At 36.7% G+C, this 17,694-nt stretch overlaps 4 protein-coding genes across 5 annotated transcripts; 2 read left to right on the top strand and 2 right to left on the bottom strand.

Moving 5' to 3' along the window:
• The first annotated feature begins 490 nt into the window (after positions 1–490).
• LOC145897745 (putative SERF-like protein) lies at positions 491–1,657 on the top strand. Its single transcript, XM_082986159.1, has 3 exons — positions 491–663; positions 823–925; positions 1,209–1,657. Exons 1-3 carry the CDS (start codon positions 657–659, stop codon positions 1,285–1,287), a joined length of 189 nt encoding a protein of 62 aa, XP_082842285.1. The 5' UTR covers positions 491–656; the 3' UTR covers positions 1,288–1,657.
• Positions 1,658–1,778: 121 nt separating this feature from the next.
• LOC145897743 (serine incorporator 5-like) lies at positions 1,779–7,728 on the bottom strand. 2 transcript variants are annotated; one of them, XM_082986156.1, is made up of 12 exons: positions 7,628–7,728; positions 7,153–7,317; positions 6,855–7,036; positions 6,489–6,570; positions 6,070–6,202; positions 5,741–5,914; positions 5,214–5,309; positions 4,975–5,113; positions 4,520–4,632; positions 3,701–3,718; positions 2,915–3,047; positions 1,779–2,638 (listed from the first exon to the last, which is right to left on the bottom strand). In XM_082986156.1, the coding sequence occupies exons 1-12, from the start codon at positions 7,652–7,654 to the stop codon at positions 2,488–2,490; spliced, it is 1,413 nt and encodes a 470-aa protein (XP_082842282.1). In that variant the 5' UTR covers positions 7,655–7,728; the 3' UTR covers positions 1,779–2,487. The 2 variants fall into 2 exon arrangements, with proteins under 2 accessions (XP_082842282.1, XP_082842283.1); XM_082986157.1 differs by lacking the exon at positions 3,701–3,718.
• Positions 7,722–9,153, bottom strand: LOC145897744 (8-oxo-dGDP phosphatase NUDT18-like). The gene has a single exon (XM_082986158.1). The coding sequence runs from the start codon at positions 9,097–9,099 to the stop codon at positions 8,077–8,079; it is 1,023 nt and encodes a 340-aa protein (XP_082842284.1). The 5' UTR covers positions 9,100–9,153; the 3' UTR covers positions 7,722–8,076.
• Positions 9,154–10,204: 1,051 nt separating this feature from the next.
• LOC145898287 (acyloxyacyl hydrolase-like) lies at positions 10,205–16,896 on the top strand. Its single transcript, XM_082986719.1, has 11 exons — positions 10,205–10,295; positions 12,151–12,350; positions 12,721–12,908; positions 13,302–13,482; positions 13,740–13,883; positions 14,179–14,248; positions 14,549–14,777; positions 15,170–15,328; positions 16,073–16,205; positions 16,441–16,537; positions 16,691–16,896. Exons 1-11 carry the CDS (start codon positions 10,205–10,207, stop codon positions 16,894–16,896), a joined length of 1,698 nt encoding a protein of 565 aa, XP_082842845.1.
• The last annotated feature ends 798 nt before the right edge of the window (positions 16,897–17,694 follow it).

Below are 17,694 nucleotides of genomic sequence, written 5' to 3'. Positions count from 1 at the left end.
TTCAGGATATCTACCCCTCAGGCCCTGGTTTGGCGAACACGTGTTCGGCGACGTCGTGTAAACAACGATGACACTATTGTCTGGCATTTTTAATTCCTTTCACAAAGTTCAAGAAATATCCAGACTAGCTTGAAGACTCTACACAATAACCTAAAGGCACACAAATGAACGCCCGGCGAGACTGAAACTTGCGGTAAAGGCTTAACAACAGAAGTAAACAAAGGTCGAACGCGTGTTACCGCGCCGCAGACAGACGTACAACCTCTCGACTCTACCACGCCGAACGAATGGCAGTGGAAAAAATGCGTTCTTGCGTATATTACGTGATGTCATAAAGGCGAAATAACGGAGAGAAGAACAGCATCGTCACGTGACAGAAATATTCACAATTATTCGTGCGCTCATTTTTCACCCTCTTGTGAGATTTGGAGTTCGCTCGACAGCAGGCTGCTGCTTGTTTAATTTGTCGCGTATATTTTGCGATTTCGTGGCTAATACTTGTTGTTATTGCTCAGATTTGGCTTAAATATTATCATTCACAGTGGTTTAACCGACCAAGAGCTGAGCAAGCTGTACTTTAACAGCCTGTGCAAAGAAAGTCAAATCTGTTTGGTGGAACATCTGCTTGCCGAGTTTAGTGACATAAGAAAACAATCATGACGCGTACGTTTTATTCGATGAATTAGGATTTGTAAGCATATGAAGTTTGTGTGCTTTTGTTGAAAAGTTCAAGTGCCCAAATATTAAAATATTCTAATGTTAGTTGCATTTATCGATACCATGGTCTATTTACATTACATTCAACTTAACTGTTTTGTTCAGGTGGAAATCAAAGGGACTTAGCTCGTGCCAAGAACCAGAAGAAACTAACTGGCCAAAAAGGGAAAAAAGAAGATGGTTTAAGCAAAGAACAGAGAATGGCACGGTAAAAAGATTATCACTAAACATACGAAATATTTTTACTGGGATTTTATGAAGTTAAAACATTTAACTTGTTTAATTATTTGTTATAACGTGGTAACATACTAACAGTTGTGCTTGCAATTCTGTACAACTTGGGATTACCAGTAATTTAATTCGCAAGTTTGGGGAAGGGTATCGTAAAAATGTGAGAGGCTTTGGTTGAGGGGGGAAAGTAATTTTTGTGGAAAAGTCCCAACTCTATGATATAGTTTCTAAACTGTGATGCCTTTCACTTTTTGTTTCAGTGATGCGGAGATAATGAGGCAAAAACAAGTCAAGAAAGAAAAACAGAAAACCGAAGGGGGGTCAAGTTCATCCAAATAGTTCTTTGCTTGATGTAAATAAGACAATAAAAGTGCCACTAATTGCATCCCAAATCTCTTACTCTTTATGGAGGTGCCTTTGTTTGATCAAATTTATTAGAGGTGTGGTACATAGTATGTATAGTGGTTGTGAATTCAATTTGATAACCTTTACCCAGATAAAAGAAGTTCACTGTTCACTTGTGCAGTTGATGATAATTATGCACCAAGTTTTCTAAGTCATGTCATAATGTAAGCTTGAAACATGTAATGCATGTTTTGTTCAGTTTAACTAACACATTTTATGTACTTTATGGCTGTTAACTGTTAGTACTTTTACTTCTTCACCTAATAAAAAACAACACCCTGTCTAGCAGGTGGCTTTGAATGCATGTCAAGCTTGTTGTTCTTCTGCAGAATCAGTTATGTTTATTGTTAAATGCACAAAACATTAAAAGTGTAAAACTACAATCGATAATATGAGATTTCTTCAACCTGTTTCAACTCAATAATTTGTGAAGTTTTCATGTAAAAAGGTGAAAAAACGATAGAAAAAAGCATATCTACACCAAAGTAATTCCAAAAAACAACATATGGAAATTGCTGATAGTGGTAGCGAAAAATACATCACAACGGACTGTAACAAACAAGCATATTTTTTTATATTAAGGAGTTTCCGATAAATTTCCACACAGAGAAACCTGAAAGTAAAAAGGCAGTAAGATGAACAAAATTATTCAAGTCACATATATAGTAAACTGACCAACCACTTGAGTGAAATATTTTGTATGGAATCAAAACTAATTGATATTTAGTACACATGTTTTTTGCATGGTGTGAATGTGACTATTACATGTATTGTTTCCAATGATGGTAGTGTGACGCGAAAGTACAAGAAAACAACAAAATCACTTTTACGCGAATTCATGCAATATACATAGTGTTGCAATGTAGGCATCAGCTTGGTGTCCATCAATAGATTTTATCGCATACTGTTGTTTGTACTGAAACACTTCACAACATTTATAGGCAAAACTGCAATACTATCTACAGGTTGTTTTTTCAAAACATGCCAAAGGGTGAACTTTGCCATAACAAAGACAGCTCTACCACTTGTAAGCAAAAGCATTACAATCTTAAAAGTTTACCAACTAAAAAATGAACTAATCTGCAGCCTGAAATATACACAAAGCAGCAGTTGTGTCAAAGAAAGTAGTCTTCTTTAGTTGGGGAATTCCCTATCTGGAAAACAAGCAGGAGCCAGAAGGGTCCACACATAGATGATGATGGCAGCCCACGACGTGGCTATCTTCACCCACATTGCTGCAGTATTTCCATCTGTCAGTGACTTTTCCCAGCCATTTGGTCCGATTCTAAATGAAGATGGGAACGGTTGAAATTAGGAAAAAAAAATATTTTTATGATTTGTTGTGTATTTGTACATGTTGTCTCTATGTATGCTACATTGCTAGGTTGTGTATGGAATTAAAAAAGCTTATATTGAAATAATATCTTAGTTATAATGTAGAAAGACCTAACAGGTGAAAGTTGCTAGAATAAAACTGTTTATTTTACCTTATAGTGACAATTGAAAGATTCTAGCAACATAGTAACAACAAGGTGAATAACATGTGTTCAAAAGCACTCACGAAAACCAGTTGGTGAGCGTCATCATTGTGTAAAGTGTCGTCAGAAGAAAAATGAAATGGAAGAAAGCATAAGAATAAGAAACACCGTCTTCCTCGTCTTTAATCACTCCCTGACCACCTTTGTCATCTGAAACTGAACAAAAAATGATTTTGTTTGGATGCAAGAAACATGATTTATGCACAATCTTTAAAAAATTATTATCAATAAATCAAGTTGATTTAAAGAAGTTTATGCTAATTTTTTAGCCAACATGCAAATTATTTAGTCGTGTTATTCTTGTGTGAAGCGCGGGAAAACGTAAAGGGTATCTCCTTATTTCTAGAGTAAAGAAAATAATTTTTTTGCAGCATTTCAACATGCAAAATTAATCAAAATTTATTGTTTTTTTAGCATTTTACCATGCAAAATTAATCAAAATAATTTTTTTGTGTCGTAAGGCAACATGCTCTGATCTATATTGAATGGTTTTTGCCCAATGATCATAAGTTAGTCTCGAAAGCAACAGATTTTTACTAATAATTAAAACAAGAGTAAAACCAAAACGTCAGAAAGTATAAGAAAAAAATTATAAATCAAGTTCAATACATTTTTTTTATGAAGATGGCAAAAAAGTTTTTAGAGCCTACCCCAAAATATCTAATTTTTAATTCCGCAAAACAAAATGTGTAAGTGTCCAAACTACTGCAAACAAAAGTTGGGAAACTAATTAAGTGAAGAATGCACTATGACACACAATTACTACACTGTGATGTAACAAAGCAAATACACCAATAAAATTTATTTACCAAGTGGGTCGGTCTCCCCTGCAAAAGGAAATTCACAAAACTCAATTATTATTTGTAAATACTTTTTGTTAACTGCATATCAAAACTTTTTCTTTGTTGAAATTGAAATAACCAAAATAAAATCCAAACATGTGAAAAATGATCCTCTACCAGTCCATTTCACCAAAGAGAATTTAGCATAAAAAAAATAAAATAATTTTCTTTCTGCAAAATTTTCCAGTGTGAGCAATTAACAAAAATACAATAATCAGTTGCACATGACGCATAATCCTAACATATTAAATGACATCATGAATGATGCAGTGTCTATTTTGATTTAGACCAATAGCATATGGGACAACAATACAGTGTAACTGTACAATATGGCACCACATTTAAAAACAAAATATTTTATCGGTAATATTTTTAGAAGACAGAACAAATGTTTGTTCGTTTGTGAACCATGCCTGAGCATTAGAAACAAGCTGATCAAATTTGTGCAAAAGAAAAATGTGACTTGATTTGAAACTAGGTCACATAATTTTAAGATCAGCATATCAAAGGATTTATTTCCGCAATAAAGGTGGTTCAAGCATCGACTCATCAAAATCCTTCATTACAAATCAAAGTGATCAATCAATATACAGTGGTTAGTGACTACAGAGCAATCAGAACTAAAATAAATTTAGGTCAGTGCATCGTGTTAGAAATGCATCAAGGAAAGTGACCTATCTCAGTCAACAGGATCTCAAACTGTTTAACACAAGCAAGAAGCAATATATGCATAGGGCGGCGTATCAGATGCACAAACATGTAATTGAACAGGCAAGTGTGACTTACCTTCACCATTATCTGAGCCACCAACGCAGCAACAACAACAACTTGCTTCTTCGACATCTGTGTTGCCACGGATGGTCAGACGCTCCTGTTCAGAGGATGTGGTTGTTCTTAACCTGTGTCAGAACGATCAAATTTACACTCGGAGTTTATTGCAGAATTGTTATGGTGTGTTGGAGTTTGGCAGATTTTGCAGATATTTTGCGATTTCCTTAGTTTTCAATGTAAAGTTTTTATCAAAACAACTTTTGTTAAATTCCCATGCTTTCAATAAAGTTGACCAAAAGTTGGTGGTGACCACAAAATTACTTCATTATAAGTTACCAACTAGTTTGAAAGCATGTGGAAATATTATCATAGAAAACAAGAACGAATTGCTGCATTGACATGAGCTTTTTGCTCAACTTATTTTATTGGTTGATAAATTTTGTGACAAAAAATAAAATGACAATACTTACGAGACGTAAATGACAACAATAAATATAAACACAAGACCCGTGACTAGAGATATTGTGTCCGATGTCGCTGTTTGTCCTGCTTGAAAACACGTGACATATTTTGCCTGCAGGACATTTGTGTCATTGTTCAGCACGCTCACTGAAATACACAAAAATAATTTGTTTCATTTTGTCCCAGTATTAATATGACAGAAAGGAAATTTAATTCTGTAATAAAGACCGTTTAGTTTTTAACTCACTTAAATCTCCTGGGTTGCTTGCGATTGCCGAGTATGTTAAGTAAGTGACATAGGTGGCAACAACTGCAGCCTGCAAAAGGCCCGACTTGGGCTGATCTAAAAACGAAAATCATTTTTGTGTTAACTAGCACAATAAATGTATGTGAAAAGAATGAACAATCAAATTGCAAAATATGTATAACACCTCCAAAAATAAGCAAACAAAACTAACTTGATGATGTTGTTTTAATTTTTTAATGCACCATACTCATATATATTAGAAATCTCAATTCAAAGTAAATTTGAAATGTTATGATATTCACATGTGGGGCAAAGTACAAGATTGTTTCTTTTATGTTTGAGGTGACCACGCCTTTAATTGCTATTTATTGAAACACTTTGGTGAAGATACAATGACTCTGAACTAACTATGGTTTACTTTAATTTTATTAATTTTACTAGGATCAGGTTAAAGTCACAAGCATCTATTTCCAAAAATGGATAAGCCAGTATATTTAAACAAATTGCATTTAAATGAAAATACTCACGTTCCTGCACTTTGGGTGAAACAGCCAAAAGCGACACAATAACTATCAAACAGAAATTAACGCCGATAAAAGCCTTGTTGGTGACGCAACCAGAAGCATTTGTGTAAAAAACAATCATCAGTATGAAGCCAGTTAGAGAACCGGCAAAAAACAGGAATGTAAAAGTCGCAATTCCTGGATAAAAAAATGGTATTGTGGTTTAAAAGTTTGTGTACACAAGGCATAAAAATAACTACAATATACATTTTCTTATAATTTTGTACAGTTTTGATAAAACGGAAAGATTTAAAGGCAAATACCTCACAAAGAAATAACTTTTTGATCCGTACCTGCAAGCCAACCCTTGTTGTCCTCTGCACCAATCAACCAACTTCCATTCCATGTGTGAGCAAAATCGATCAACAGAATGAGCTGCAGGATAATGAAAAGTATTCCACCAACCATTCCAAAGTACATCCACACCTACAACAAATATGGATTTTTTTTGTGATACTTGTTGGCTATTGCCTGAAATCACCAACAAGATTATGGCAAGCATGACATGCCTCAAATTGTGCATTTCACAAATATACTAGGTTTATAGTAAACTTCAGTTTAATATTGAGGCATGTAACACAGATTCTACAAAAATAAATCATGTAGATTATCATTATTTGAATCAAAATGCTGCCAAAAGGGAATGTAATAGACATGTTTAAATAATTGTAACTATTGACCATGTAGTATTGTATTGTAGTTGGTACGCTACCTGGACAAACATGGAAGCGTCAGGAATGAAAAAAGACCCAATGCACAATCCAGCAAGAATCAAAAATTTGAAGAACCAAAACCTTAAAATAGAACATATATATATAAGTATAATTTTTATTAACCTGTGTTTACACAAATGTATAGTTGAGTTAGTTGCTGACATTGCCAGGCAAAAAACTGGATAAGGTCAATTGCATTACCACTGAAATGCCACAATAGTAGTTTATTTGTCACAAGAGCTTTTATGAATTTAATTAAGTGTTATTGGAAACACAAAAGTCATGACTGACCAACTTTAAAGGCAGCTTCTCAAACGTGCACATGTTTTGAAACATGTGTCTATATATGATAGCGAACAGCATACCCATTGTGTATTCCAGCCCTACAATCCTTTGTGGTGTTTATTCCTATCGTGATTAACATGAACAGGAAATAGAAGCACGATGCTCCAAACATGATTTTGTACACAGCGTCTTTGCCAAACAGAACACCACACTTTTGGTCGTTACTGTTAACTGCCGTGCAAAAGTGAGTGAATATGGGACTCTGTAACAACAGTGCAAGATTTTTTTTAAAAGGATATACCGGCCATTTAACCTCAAATATTTAAGGTTTTAACGAAAGAAGATACACAAACATTTAAACAACCATAAGAAACTTACATTCTGCAAAGTGCTTTGAACTGTGGAAGATATCATGACGCAACCGACAGCAGTAACAAGGACAAGAAAAAACATGTACATTAAACGAGTTCCTGTGGATGTTTTAATGCTGGGAAGGCAGGAACAGCACAAGGAGCATGCTGCAGAGCCACAACAACAGGCCGCCTGTATATATCAATGAGAAATTAAACATATTGCATATCAAGCAGTAAAAGTTTATGCTACTAGACTTTCCTGTTAGCTTTATGGCCAATAAACATTAAGCAATAGATTTAAGACATAAATAAATATAAATCAAGCCTAAATTCAAGTTAATCCCTTTTTATTAAGATTTCCTGTAGCCATAAAATTAGAAGTGAGATAAAAATTAATCTTAATGTGCCACAGTAACTCAGGTGCCCAATATTCGATAAAACCTGCTCTTCACAAAAAACACTGTTAACAGTCAATGAATGTACAGCTTACACATACATACCTGGCCTATAAGACATGGAATACACATAGTTCACACTTTTTGATGTTCAGCAAAAATAAGTTTCAGTAAAACTTTTTAGGAAAAAAAATTTCAAGGTATCTGCAAGGTAGAAATCATAAAATTTTGCTTACACACTATAAAAATGAACTTTTGTTTTAAATGTTCTACGTGCTACAAAAGTGCAAATAAATATGACAAACAAATTTAAACACAAAAAAATCCTTTAAGGTTCTTACTGAGCACCTAAAAGTCGCAAATACATAAATATATATATAATAATGTTGTAAGAAACTGGCCCAGTGCATTCTATTTCAACTTGTTACAAATTTAGACAACAATTGGGAAATACACAATAGAACACATTTTACACATTGCAGTGATAAACAATTGGTTTTCACAACAACTAATTAAAAGCAAACATTTGTAAAAAAATCTTTTAGACCTTTAAATCATAATACTTTGTTCCCAAAATTTTTTAATCCAAAGCTAAAAACAGGAACAGTGTGCATTTTTAACTTATCAAGTTTAAATGTTTGTAGTTCTGAAGATGGCGAAACTGTAAAAAGCTGAAACTCATCATTTCGTAATTCTGGCATTTGACCATTCTGTTCAGCATTGTTACTTTTTAAACACACAGCGAGATTAAAGACGATCCCATCTTGATTGCTGCTTGATTTTCCAATGTGCTCTAAACCCAGAATTCCCAGTAAATTAGTGGAGTACTTTGAACTATCTGTGACAATTGCTTCAAGCAGTCTTTGTACCAAATCATGGATACTGCGATCTGTTTGTAAGAAACATGCTGCAGGAAGTACAGAGGAAACACTGTTTAATCCATCAGGCTTGGAAAGAATGGTGTGAATGTTTCCACTGGTTTCCCACAGAAATACCACCCGGGCACATAGAAGGTGATGAGCATATAATACAGGCAGAATTGCTACTGTAGGGTCAGACTCAACAGACGCATTAAAGGTTCTTGTTCTTGAAATAAGTGGCAAAATGTCTTGGCACCTTAGATCAATAGCACCAGGATCAGAGAACCAACCAGCTTGCAGTGATTCTTTGTCCGCCTGATCTGTCGTTTTTAGTTCACCACCAACAATAGTACCAGTGAAAGTAAATCTTATCCAGTAACCACCCTTGTTCTCTTCGACACACACAACCCCCGAGGGTTTGAACTCCAGTCCTGCCTCTTCCATCATCTCACGCTTCACTGCCTCCACCAGCGACTCATTGGGATCCACTCTTCCCGCAGGCAAATACCATTGTTGGTAACAGGAAGATTTTGCTTCCTGAATTAACAAAACTTCGCCATTCTGATTGAACACAACTGCAGCGACAATATAACACACATTGTATGACAGCGCAACACCCTTGCATTCTTCATGAACACTGCATTTGGTTAGTGTTTGGCAGACACCATTGTTTGAAAGTACATTCTTTAGCACAGTAAAATCATCTGGATTATCCATTTCACCCTAATTATAAAGTAAGGTATTTGCTAAACACAGAAGGTGCCTACTGTGTGGACTAATAACAATATACATAAGAAATGATCAACATTCATTTAGTTCTAAATAAATCAATCACAAATATTCACATACTTTACAACATAATTTAAAACATAATTTCCCACAAACATAGAGAAATAACTTTTTTTAATTGCACTTTTAGGGTTTTTTCTTTGGAATCTTTGTTTACTTGCACAGAACTAACTCCTACACAGCACAAACAGTTGCCACAACACGAAAGCAAGAGGAAATATACTTTATCTTTAGAGTGAATAAGAATCTCATGACTTGACGTTGGTTGAATAAGAATACATTCCTCACACACCTGCTTTGTTTGGTTCGGTCACATGACTGTCACGCTTCAACGACGCTTAAATAAAATCATTGTGGATACCTTTAATTTTCCGCATGATCGATTCAATGACGACAATACAACTAGGATCTACTTCGTAGATTCTGATCCAACTTGGTTTCCAACAATAATGACATTGAATTTAAATCTGTAAGCAAATCAATAAATTTTGTTCGCTTTGCGAAATAATTGCACTTAGCATTATTACAACGAACGCTCTAAAAAAATTCGAAAAAAAATTATAACAAAATATTGATTTTGCAAAAACATTTCATGTTTTGAGCAGCAAATCTGTTAATCAAAACAGAATGACAGTGTAACAATTACGACACTTCCGGTCTATACGTAAAAGGTTTTTAAAATTTACGTTTTTCTGAGCACAAACATACGAAATGGGGTAATAGGCTTCGCATTAAATTTTACAAAAAAAAAAACTTTGAGTTTATTTATCAAGTTAAAATGTAAAACTAAATTATGAATTAAAAGTTTCGCAAACATGGCAACATTATTGAGACGATCTTTAATAAAGTACCAATTCACAAGGAACGTTTTTAAGCGTGACCGGTAAAGTAAACAGCACTTAAGTACACGAAGATATGCACATCGTGCGAGTCTATATTTAAAGATAAGATGACTGGAAAAAAATGCCCGTGTTATTTAATGTCACGAAACTGCAGATGTAGCTTTAGTTTTCTTATATCTCGCAGTAAGAACATGAAGTGGTTGACGTTTCTTGCCTTAATTCTGGTCGTGGGACTTGGACAAGTTTATGCCGGTGGAATAAACGGAGGTTCCACGTGTGCAGGTAAGCATTAAATAAAAACACATGCGTTTTGTTGTCGTACTTTTATTGTACCGTATTTTACGGACCATAAAGCGCACCCGATTATAAGGCGCACTGTCAATAAATTGCTTTGATTAGTTTTTTGTTCATACATAAGGCGCACCGGGCTATAGAACGCAACGTATTTTAAGGAGTATGGGTTACCGTATAAAGCTCATCAAACAAAAACTTGTTACGTAATAAATGTAAGCAAGTCACAATAGTATGAATATCACAGTTGCTAGTTGCTTTTACCGTAGTTTATTGTGTAAGACGGTGGTTTATTTATAATAGTATCGGTACTGGTTTTGAGTGTAGGCAATAAAGCACTACTTGATCCATACATTAGGCGCACCGGCTTATAAGGCGCACGATCAATTTATGAGGAAAAAAAGGATTTAAGTTGCGCCTTATGGTCCGTAAAATACGGTACATGTATTTAAAACTGTGCGTTTCAGCCATAAGTTACCTAAACGTATAAGTGTTAACAAAATCAAAATGCTTTAACAAAATCTTTTTAAAAATCGAAAAAAATATGAGCATTTATCATTGTTTTGAACAACAATTTATTGAAACTAATTTTTTCAGCCAAATTTTGTTGGGAAAAGAACAAAAACCGAAAAATCCAAATGCGCCAAATAGTTTTTCGAGAATTCTGCAACCACAGTCCTAAGGCCGGGTCCACACTCAACGCTTTGCGCCGGCGGATTCTTTGTTTGTTATAATGTCCCGAGCGTACGCCCGCACGCCGACGTATAATGAAACAAAGTGTGGACCCGGCCTAATGACATCAAAAACTTACTTATAAGTTTACTCCAATGGCAGTTTTATTAGAAATAAATATGTCTATATCTTGACTGGAACGTGCCAACTATCCAATGTATGAAAGACGTGTTCGAGACTGAACTATTTTTTGACGGGAATATTTGTTTGAGGCGTAAATAAAACTTTACCAGAAGTATAAATTAAACAGCTACAAAAATATTGCTTAATACTGCTCTTCTGACAAACTTTATTGTATTTACGTTTCTCGACGTTTCGGCTATCATGCAACAGTCTTCATCAGGAGGAAGTATCTAAGTTTAGCACAGTGGACACATTTGAGGCACATGAACAAAAAAGCGTTTTTGTTTGCCAGAAGAGCAGTATTAAGCAATAAAATATGCCTGGCAGCATCAGTAACAATTTAGCTGCAAAAATAGTGGAAAACTGTAGTTGAAGTGGATGCACCCGCGGTATACGTGACAACTAGCTTCGTCACTTATGGAGAAAAAGGGGATTTGCCACGCCCCCTGACGAATATATTTACTCAACGCTTCTGATAGTTTTTATAATTTATTGTAAACGCTTCTTAGCCTGATAAATGACAGCTGATTCGAGTCCCATCACCGACGGTGCGTCATTGTATCAACCAACAAATATCTCTGAGGCATCTTGTGCTAACACGAGTCTGCTCATAAATTGCAAAAACTTCTTCTTGCGGCAATTGCAGCTATAAACAATTACCTGTGTATATTCGCTCAGCGACACGTATTTGTTGCAATTTACGTCATCACATTGTGTTACGCCACTATTTACGTAATGGTAAAACACAGACCATTTTTCGAAACTGCTCCAGAGTTGAACATTATTAATCTGGCGTTCTTCCCACGTCGCATTCTATGGGATCTTTTTTTGGAGTGATACAAATTTTTTTACGCAAGCTGAATTTTGCATTGGTCGACTGTAAATATGATTTTGATGCTTACAATATGATTATAACTTCATTGAGACTAAATAACTTACATACTGATGTACAAAAAACTCTTGAATACAATTAACTTTCGAATATATTCAGCTTGTTCCCTTATTATTGGGCTGGTCGAACAACTGGCACAAGTTCATTCCACTGACGTCATATCAGCAGCCGAACAACGTCTGTGTCCAACTCTTCCAAGCCCGTTTGATCAAGCCTGCTATGGATTGCTCGACCGCTTCGGCCCGGCTTTGATCGACGCTATTTACCACAAGGAGACACCCGACATGTTCTGTCATCAGGTTTGTGATGTGGATTTAAATTGATACCAAGTTTCCGACGGTCTGTCTTGATTTTTTACCCGTCTTCCTGTACATATTGTTCCAACACTGCACGGTTTCAACACTTTTGCATTATGATATTTTCTTGTTATATGTACATTTTAGCTAGATTTTAACCTGGGCCGCGCGAAGCAACTAAAAAAACGGATCTATCGATATCGTTCATGTCGTTAGGTGATTATAAAACAGTGCCAACAGTACATTAGTTGCAAATAACATGTTCGGCAGCAGTACCTGTAAAAGAATATTCAGTTACAGACCCCCGAAACGAAATTGATTGCAACTGGGTCGGTTGGTATCTCGCCATTGTACAAAGTTTTCTTTCCTATAGATCGGACTTTGTTACCAAGACCCTGGAACAGATTTCTGCCACCTTTTCCCTCTTCCCCCGAACTTCAGCGGAAAGTTCGAGCGTCGAAACGTCAGACCTATGTTTGACGTCATCACATCACGTGATGTGACCGACAACCCGATCTGTCAACTTCCCGGTGTGAGCGAAGCATGCGAGACAATATCGAGGTAATTCATAAAATAGCTGCCGGTAGATGTCGCTGCTGAACTGGGAAGTTGAGAATTTACTGACGCGAATTTCTCAAAATTCGCGGAACATTTGAAAAGCCACTGACCACACGTAAAAACCTCTTAACCATTGGCGCAACATAAAAAAATCATACATATTTATATATAATGTATAAGCAAAGTATTTCACCACAAAGTGGGAGTCTTTGCCTGGCCTGTTGGTCGGCAAGACCGTCTAAGAGTCACAACAAGCTGCACTGATGAGAACTTATATCGCTCTCTGGTTAACAGTCATGTATTAAAATAAGTTCCATAATAACAGCTTTGCAACGTCTCCAGTTCCTGGATCAGCATCACGTCATGTGACTCAGATGCGCCACGTGTCGTTTTCAGATTCGCCGACGATCACTTTCCGTTGCAAGACAAGGACAAGGACAGCTTCAGTGTCGAGCCGACTCTGAGAGGTTACCACTGGAGGGGGCAAGACTGCAACGACGGTAGAAGTGATATTTACCCGGGGAGGAAACCGATTGACATGGACAGGGAGGTTGACTCCAACTGCAATGGAATTTTCGTACGTTTCAATCCAATCTAAAACTACTCTTGGTAGAAAAAAGTATAAACTAGTGGTTTCCATACGTTTTAAAATGCGACGCAAGTTAGAAAGATTCACCGTCATTCATAAAATGATTGATATAAAAGAAAGCGAATTATTATGTTATAAATTTTCAGTTCGAACGGATTTTTTTGTGTTTCAACAGTTTTGTTAACTTCGCCTTACTATAGAAACGGCATTATATTAAACACAACCCATGTATTTAACGTTTACAGGGAGTCGACCCTAGCAGTGGAATCCCATACGAGGAAACGTATTGTTCCGACTCGTCACCACGCGGTCTCGCCGTCCTCGGTGATTCGGCTGGAGCTCACTTCCATATTCCTCCCGAGTATTTCATGGCTGAGACTCTCAACAAGGTACAGTTGATTTAATTGGAATATTATTTTAAAGATTTTTCAAATTCGACTTGATCAAACTAATGAAAATCCATAATCGTTAACTGAATTCATCAAAGAAATCAGTCTCCCCTAACTACACTCGTTATCGTGAAACAGAGAAACTTCATTGCCATAGTCGGAAAATCAAGAATCTCGTGTCGAACGCAAGTTATTAAAAATTAATTGTCACGATTTAAATCAAACAACAATTTTACACAAAAATGTTATGGGTAGCTTTTAATTAAACCTGTGAATAAAGGTGGCGTTTTTTTAGGAAACGTTTAAGGATTTGATCATGTTACTCACTGACGAATTTGATTGGCCACAACTATCCAGTGTCACGGGTGAATATGAATATATTTACTTGGGTGAATTGTGTTAGTTTCAATGAAAAGCTAATTGTTTTATTACAAAGGAGTTTTTACCTCGAAACATGAGGTTTGAAAAAGTACCAAATTTCACGTTTAGCAAAGCAGAAATTACTTCCAGCAAGTTAATCATGCTTTTTTTAAGGACTTCAGTGTCAATGCCATCTTTAAATGTGGTATTCCCCCGTCCCGAAATGCATTCGGTCTTATGCCTCCGCACCAGCCATACAGTAAAACGTAAATAAGTCACTGTTAATATTCCATTCAATCGCACAGGCCACATGCAAAACGAATGGCCCGATTCAATCCACGGCCCGGTCGACTCAATGTACTTGAAACTGCACAAAAACAACAAGTGCATTCACCGGGACTACCAGAATATTGCTGTCAACGGCGCAAGATCGACCAACTTCGACGGGGTTGTACCGAGTCTTGCAAGAAACAACACGACCGACTACCCCCTCTTCATCGTATTTGCCCTCATTGGAAATGACGTTTGCAACGGGTACAGATATTATGACGTTATCAGAGATTATACAGTATTCAGGTTGAGAACCCAACAATTACTTCCCCAAATTAACCAAGCATTCAATAATCCATTCCCGTGCAAAAAGGACGGAACGGTTCAACCTTTTTAAGTGATCTTGATTGGCAAATTTGGTTGGGTTATTTTGTTTATTCGGAATTTACGTCACTGTGGGCCTAAAAACGTTTTGCGAGGAGCAATCATCTGATGGTTAAGTAACTGAATATAGTTAGAGTAAAAGAGGTCAACACTTTCTCAACCTGAATAAAAATAAGCTATTGTTTATTGGATATTACAGTACGACCAACTACACCAAATAAGGTTGCCGACTTGAAGTACCCCAACGGTGACCTGTTGGCATTTTCGTTTAGTCACAGTGACACCATTGAACACATGACAACGACTACGGAATATCGAGAAAGTATGATGCAAACGCTCCAGTACCTCGACGAGAATATCCCTAAAGGAAGCACGGTGGTGTTATCCGGACTGGCTGACGGAAGAGTGCTGTGGGATACAATGGCGGAGAGGTTAGTGCACTATGACATCATACTGGGGGTTTTTATTGCGTCATTCCTGAGGTGGCAAATGCGTTTCCTTCAGGGATCCTGGTAACTGTGGGGGATTGCATGGGAAAACAATGGGGCTGACGGGGAACACCAACGCTTTTCTGGGATGGAGCTAGGAAAAGCTTGTAATGCCACCGCTTGCCCTCTTGAAACAGTGAAATATTCCATTTAAGAACACGAATTCAATCGTTTTGCTTTCTGTTTACTGAAAAGAAATTCACCATCTGCGAAATTTCCTTCATTGCAACCAACTCTAAGATTTCATCAGCGTCGGAAATTTAATATATATATATAGTTAGACCCATAGAAATGACTGTGAATTAACACATTAGAGCAGGGTTTCTCCAAAGGTGTGCCGTGGCGTTGGCTCAAATGTACCTCAACATTTTTACCAATTATTTATGTTTCGTCATATGTTGATAAATTGTAAATCGTCAAAACTTAGACATTTAGACTCGAATCAAAGCAATTTGTTTACCAAACCCTGGGCGGCCACACTTTGTGTTTAAATGCTGTTTATTTAAAACTGGATCTGACTTATAGTTTATTGTATAGCGTGACCCTACAAAGCTAAAGAACCCCTCCATAAAAAGTTTATCTCTACTTTTAAGCAGGACAAAGTTGGGGAACAGGAGAACTAACTTATGAAAAATAACCAAATAGCAGTGAAATGAATTTTCACGTTTCTCGTTGTTTTCCATGCAGGTTTCATCCGATCGGTTTGTTGAACAGCGATGTTAAGTACAAAGACCTCTACGCTTATCTCAACTGCCTTCAGGAATCCCCATGTACTGGGTGGATGAACAGCAATGCAACATTAAGAGATGTTACTTCGGAGGTTTGTTTGTACAACTAGCCAATAAACAAGCTCAAACACAGTGGTTTCCAAACAGGCCAGAGTGAACTCTTAACGCGCCCATAGGGGTGATTACAGGCAATCCGGAAATAAACGAACTTTTCAATAATATATACGTGTACTTTTTCCTGCTTGTTAAGCCCACACCTATCTATTTATTGAAAGAAATATTTAACTTAATTCGTCAAAAGAGCTACAGGTAATTTTATGTACACAGAGAGCTGCCAACCTGAGCGCGGTTGGGAAGGACATCGCCGAGAACGAATCTTTTGATAGCTTCGAAAGTATTTACGTCGATTTCGATATACAAGCAGGTAGATATGTTTATTTTGTTGTTTGTCAAAGTTAAAGGTATTTGGGGTGTAATTTTTAAGCAAGCCATAAAATTTCACTGTTGTTGGTATTATTCTTGCATCACGACATTAAGACACCAACAGAATAACTCACATTTATTGCTTTTTGACCAGTTATGGACGCTTGGGAGTCAAATGGTGGGGAAGCGTTTCAGGTGATCGAACCGGTGGACGGATTCCACCCGAGCCAAGTCGGCCAGGCCCTGATGGCCCAACAAGTATTCGATTCCGTCAATGCCCAGTCCCCGGCGTCCTTGGGCAAGGTCAACCCGTACAACGACAAGATATCGACGTTGTTCGGCGATCAGGGGGGTTACTGAAGCGTGACGGTTACGGAGTGTGATTCTCGTGCTTTGCAGCAATAAATTGGAAATGTTTGGGGGATCTTGGGTGTTTTTGTATGAAACTCGCTAGAGTCACGCCACCTCCCGTTAACAACGGTTTAAGAGAAACTAGCTGATGTTGTCGTGTAGAACCGCATGACGCAGCGCAACTCGGTGGGAACCGCGTTTGAGTTTCGGTCACGTAGATAGAGTGGTGGTGAAATTTAAAGATAAGAAGTTTGATTTTCTCCTGTCGTTGAACTTTGGATTTTTAAACACATGTTACATATTAATGTGAGTGCGTTGGTAAAGTTGTGTATTTATGTCATATTATGGTAACTGCCGCTTTCTTACAGACAACAACACGATTTGATTTGGTTACTGAACCAAAAATTTTGTATTACACCTATGTATATAATGCGCTGTTGTGTCCCGGAACAACAAATTATTATCATGAAAGGCAAAAATTTGCAGCCAATATGGTCTGTGAGTAATTTCGTTCAACAAAAGCAAAATGTTACGATGCAAAAAGAGATACTGACGATAAATAGGCAAAATCTACGGATTTGTAAAAACATCTTACGGTTTTCTTACTAAAAAAATTGGGGTTTTTACATAAATGTAAATGATCCAAAAAGTTTATAAATATCACGAAAATTATTGAATCACCCAGCATGATGCAATGGTCGCTGTGGTATTTTCAATGTTGTTGAATTGTATTACACCAGTAGTTCACCACAAAAGACAGCATATTGTGATAACACAACTCTTCATTGTGACAATACAACTCCTCGC

The sequence above is a fragment of the Ascidia mentula genome, chromosome 4 (assembly GCF_947561715.1).
Source record: "Ascidia mentula chromosome 4, kaAscMent1.1, whole genome shotgun sequence".
NCBI classification, from domain to species: Eukaryota; Metazoa; Chordata; class Ascidiacea; order Phlebobranchia; family Ascidiidae; genus Ascidia; species Ascidia mentula.
Note: the sequence above shows the minus strand (reverse complement) of the source record. Positions and strands in the feature narration are given on the sequence as shown.

What these genes read in the sequence shown, in the direction of transcription:
- LOC145897745 (XM_082986159.1), top strand. An exon ending in AAAGAACAGAGAATGGCACG is followed by an intron (nt 926 to 1,208) that starts GTAAAAAGATTA and finishes TTTTTGTTTCAG; the next exon opens with TGATGCGGAGATAATGAGGC.
- LOC145898287 (XM_082986719.1), top strand. Translation starts at nt 10,205, where the DNA reads ATGAAGTGGTTGACGTTTCTTGCCTTAATTCTGGTCGTGGGACTTGGA. An exon ending in CGGAGGTTCCACGTGTGCAG is followed by an intron (nt 10,296 to 12,150) that starts GTAAGCATTAAA and finishes GAATATATTCAG; the next exon opens with CTTGTTCCCTTATTATTGGG. An exon ending in CCAACTGCAATGGAATTTTC is followed by an intron (nt 13,483 to 13,739) that starts GTACGTTTCAAT and finishes TAACGTTTACAG; the next exon opens with GGAGTCGACCCTAGCAGTGG.
- LOC145897743 (XM_082986156.1), bottom strand. Translation starts at nt 7,654, where the DNA reads ATGTGTATTCCATGTCTTATAGGCCAG. An exon ending in ACGCTTCCATGTTTGTCCAG is followed by an intron (nt 6,203 to 6,488) that starts GTAGCGTACCAA and finishes TATTTGTTGTAG; the next exon opens with GTGTGGATGTACTTTGGAAT. An exon ending in TTCACCCAAAGTGCAGGAAC is followed by an intron (nt 5,310 to 5,740) that starts GTGAGTATTTTC and finishes TTTCGTTTTTAG; the next exon opens with ATCAGCCCAAGTCGGGCCTT.
- LOC145897744 (XM_082986158.1), bottom strand. Translation starts at nt 9,099, where the DNA reads ATGGATAATCCAGATGATTTTACTGTGCTAAAGAATGTACTTTCAAAC.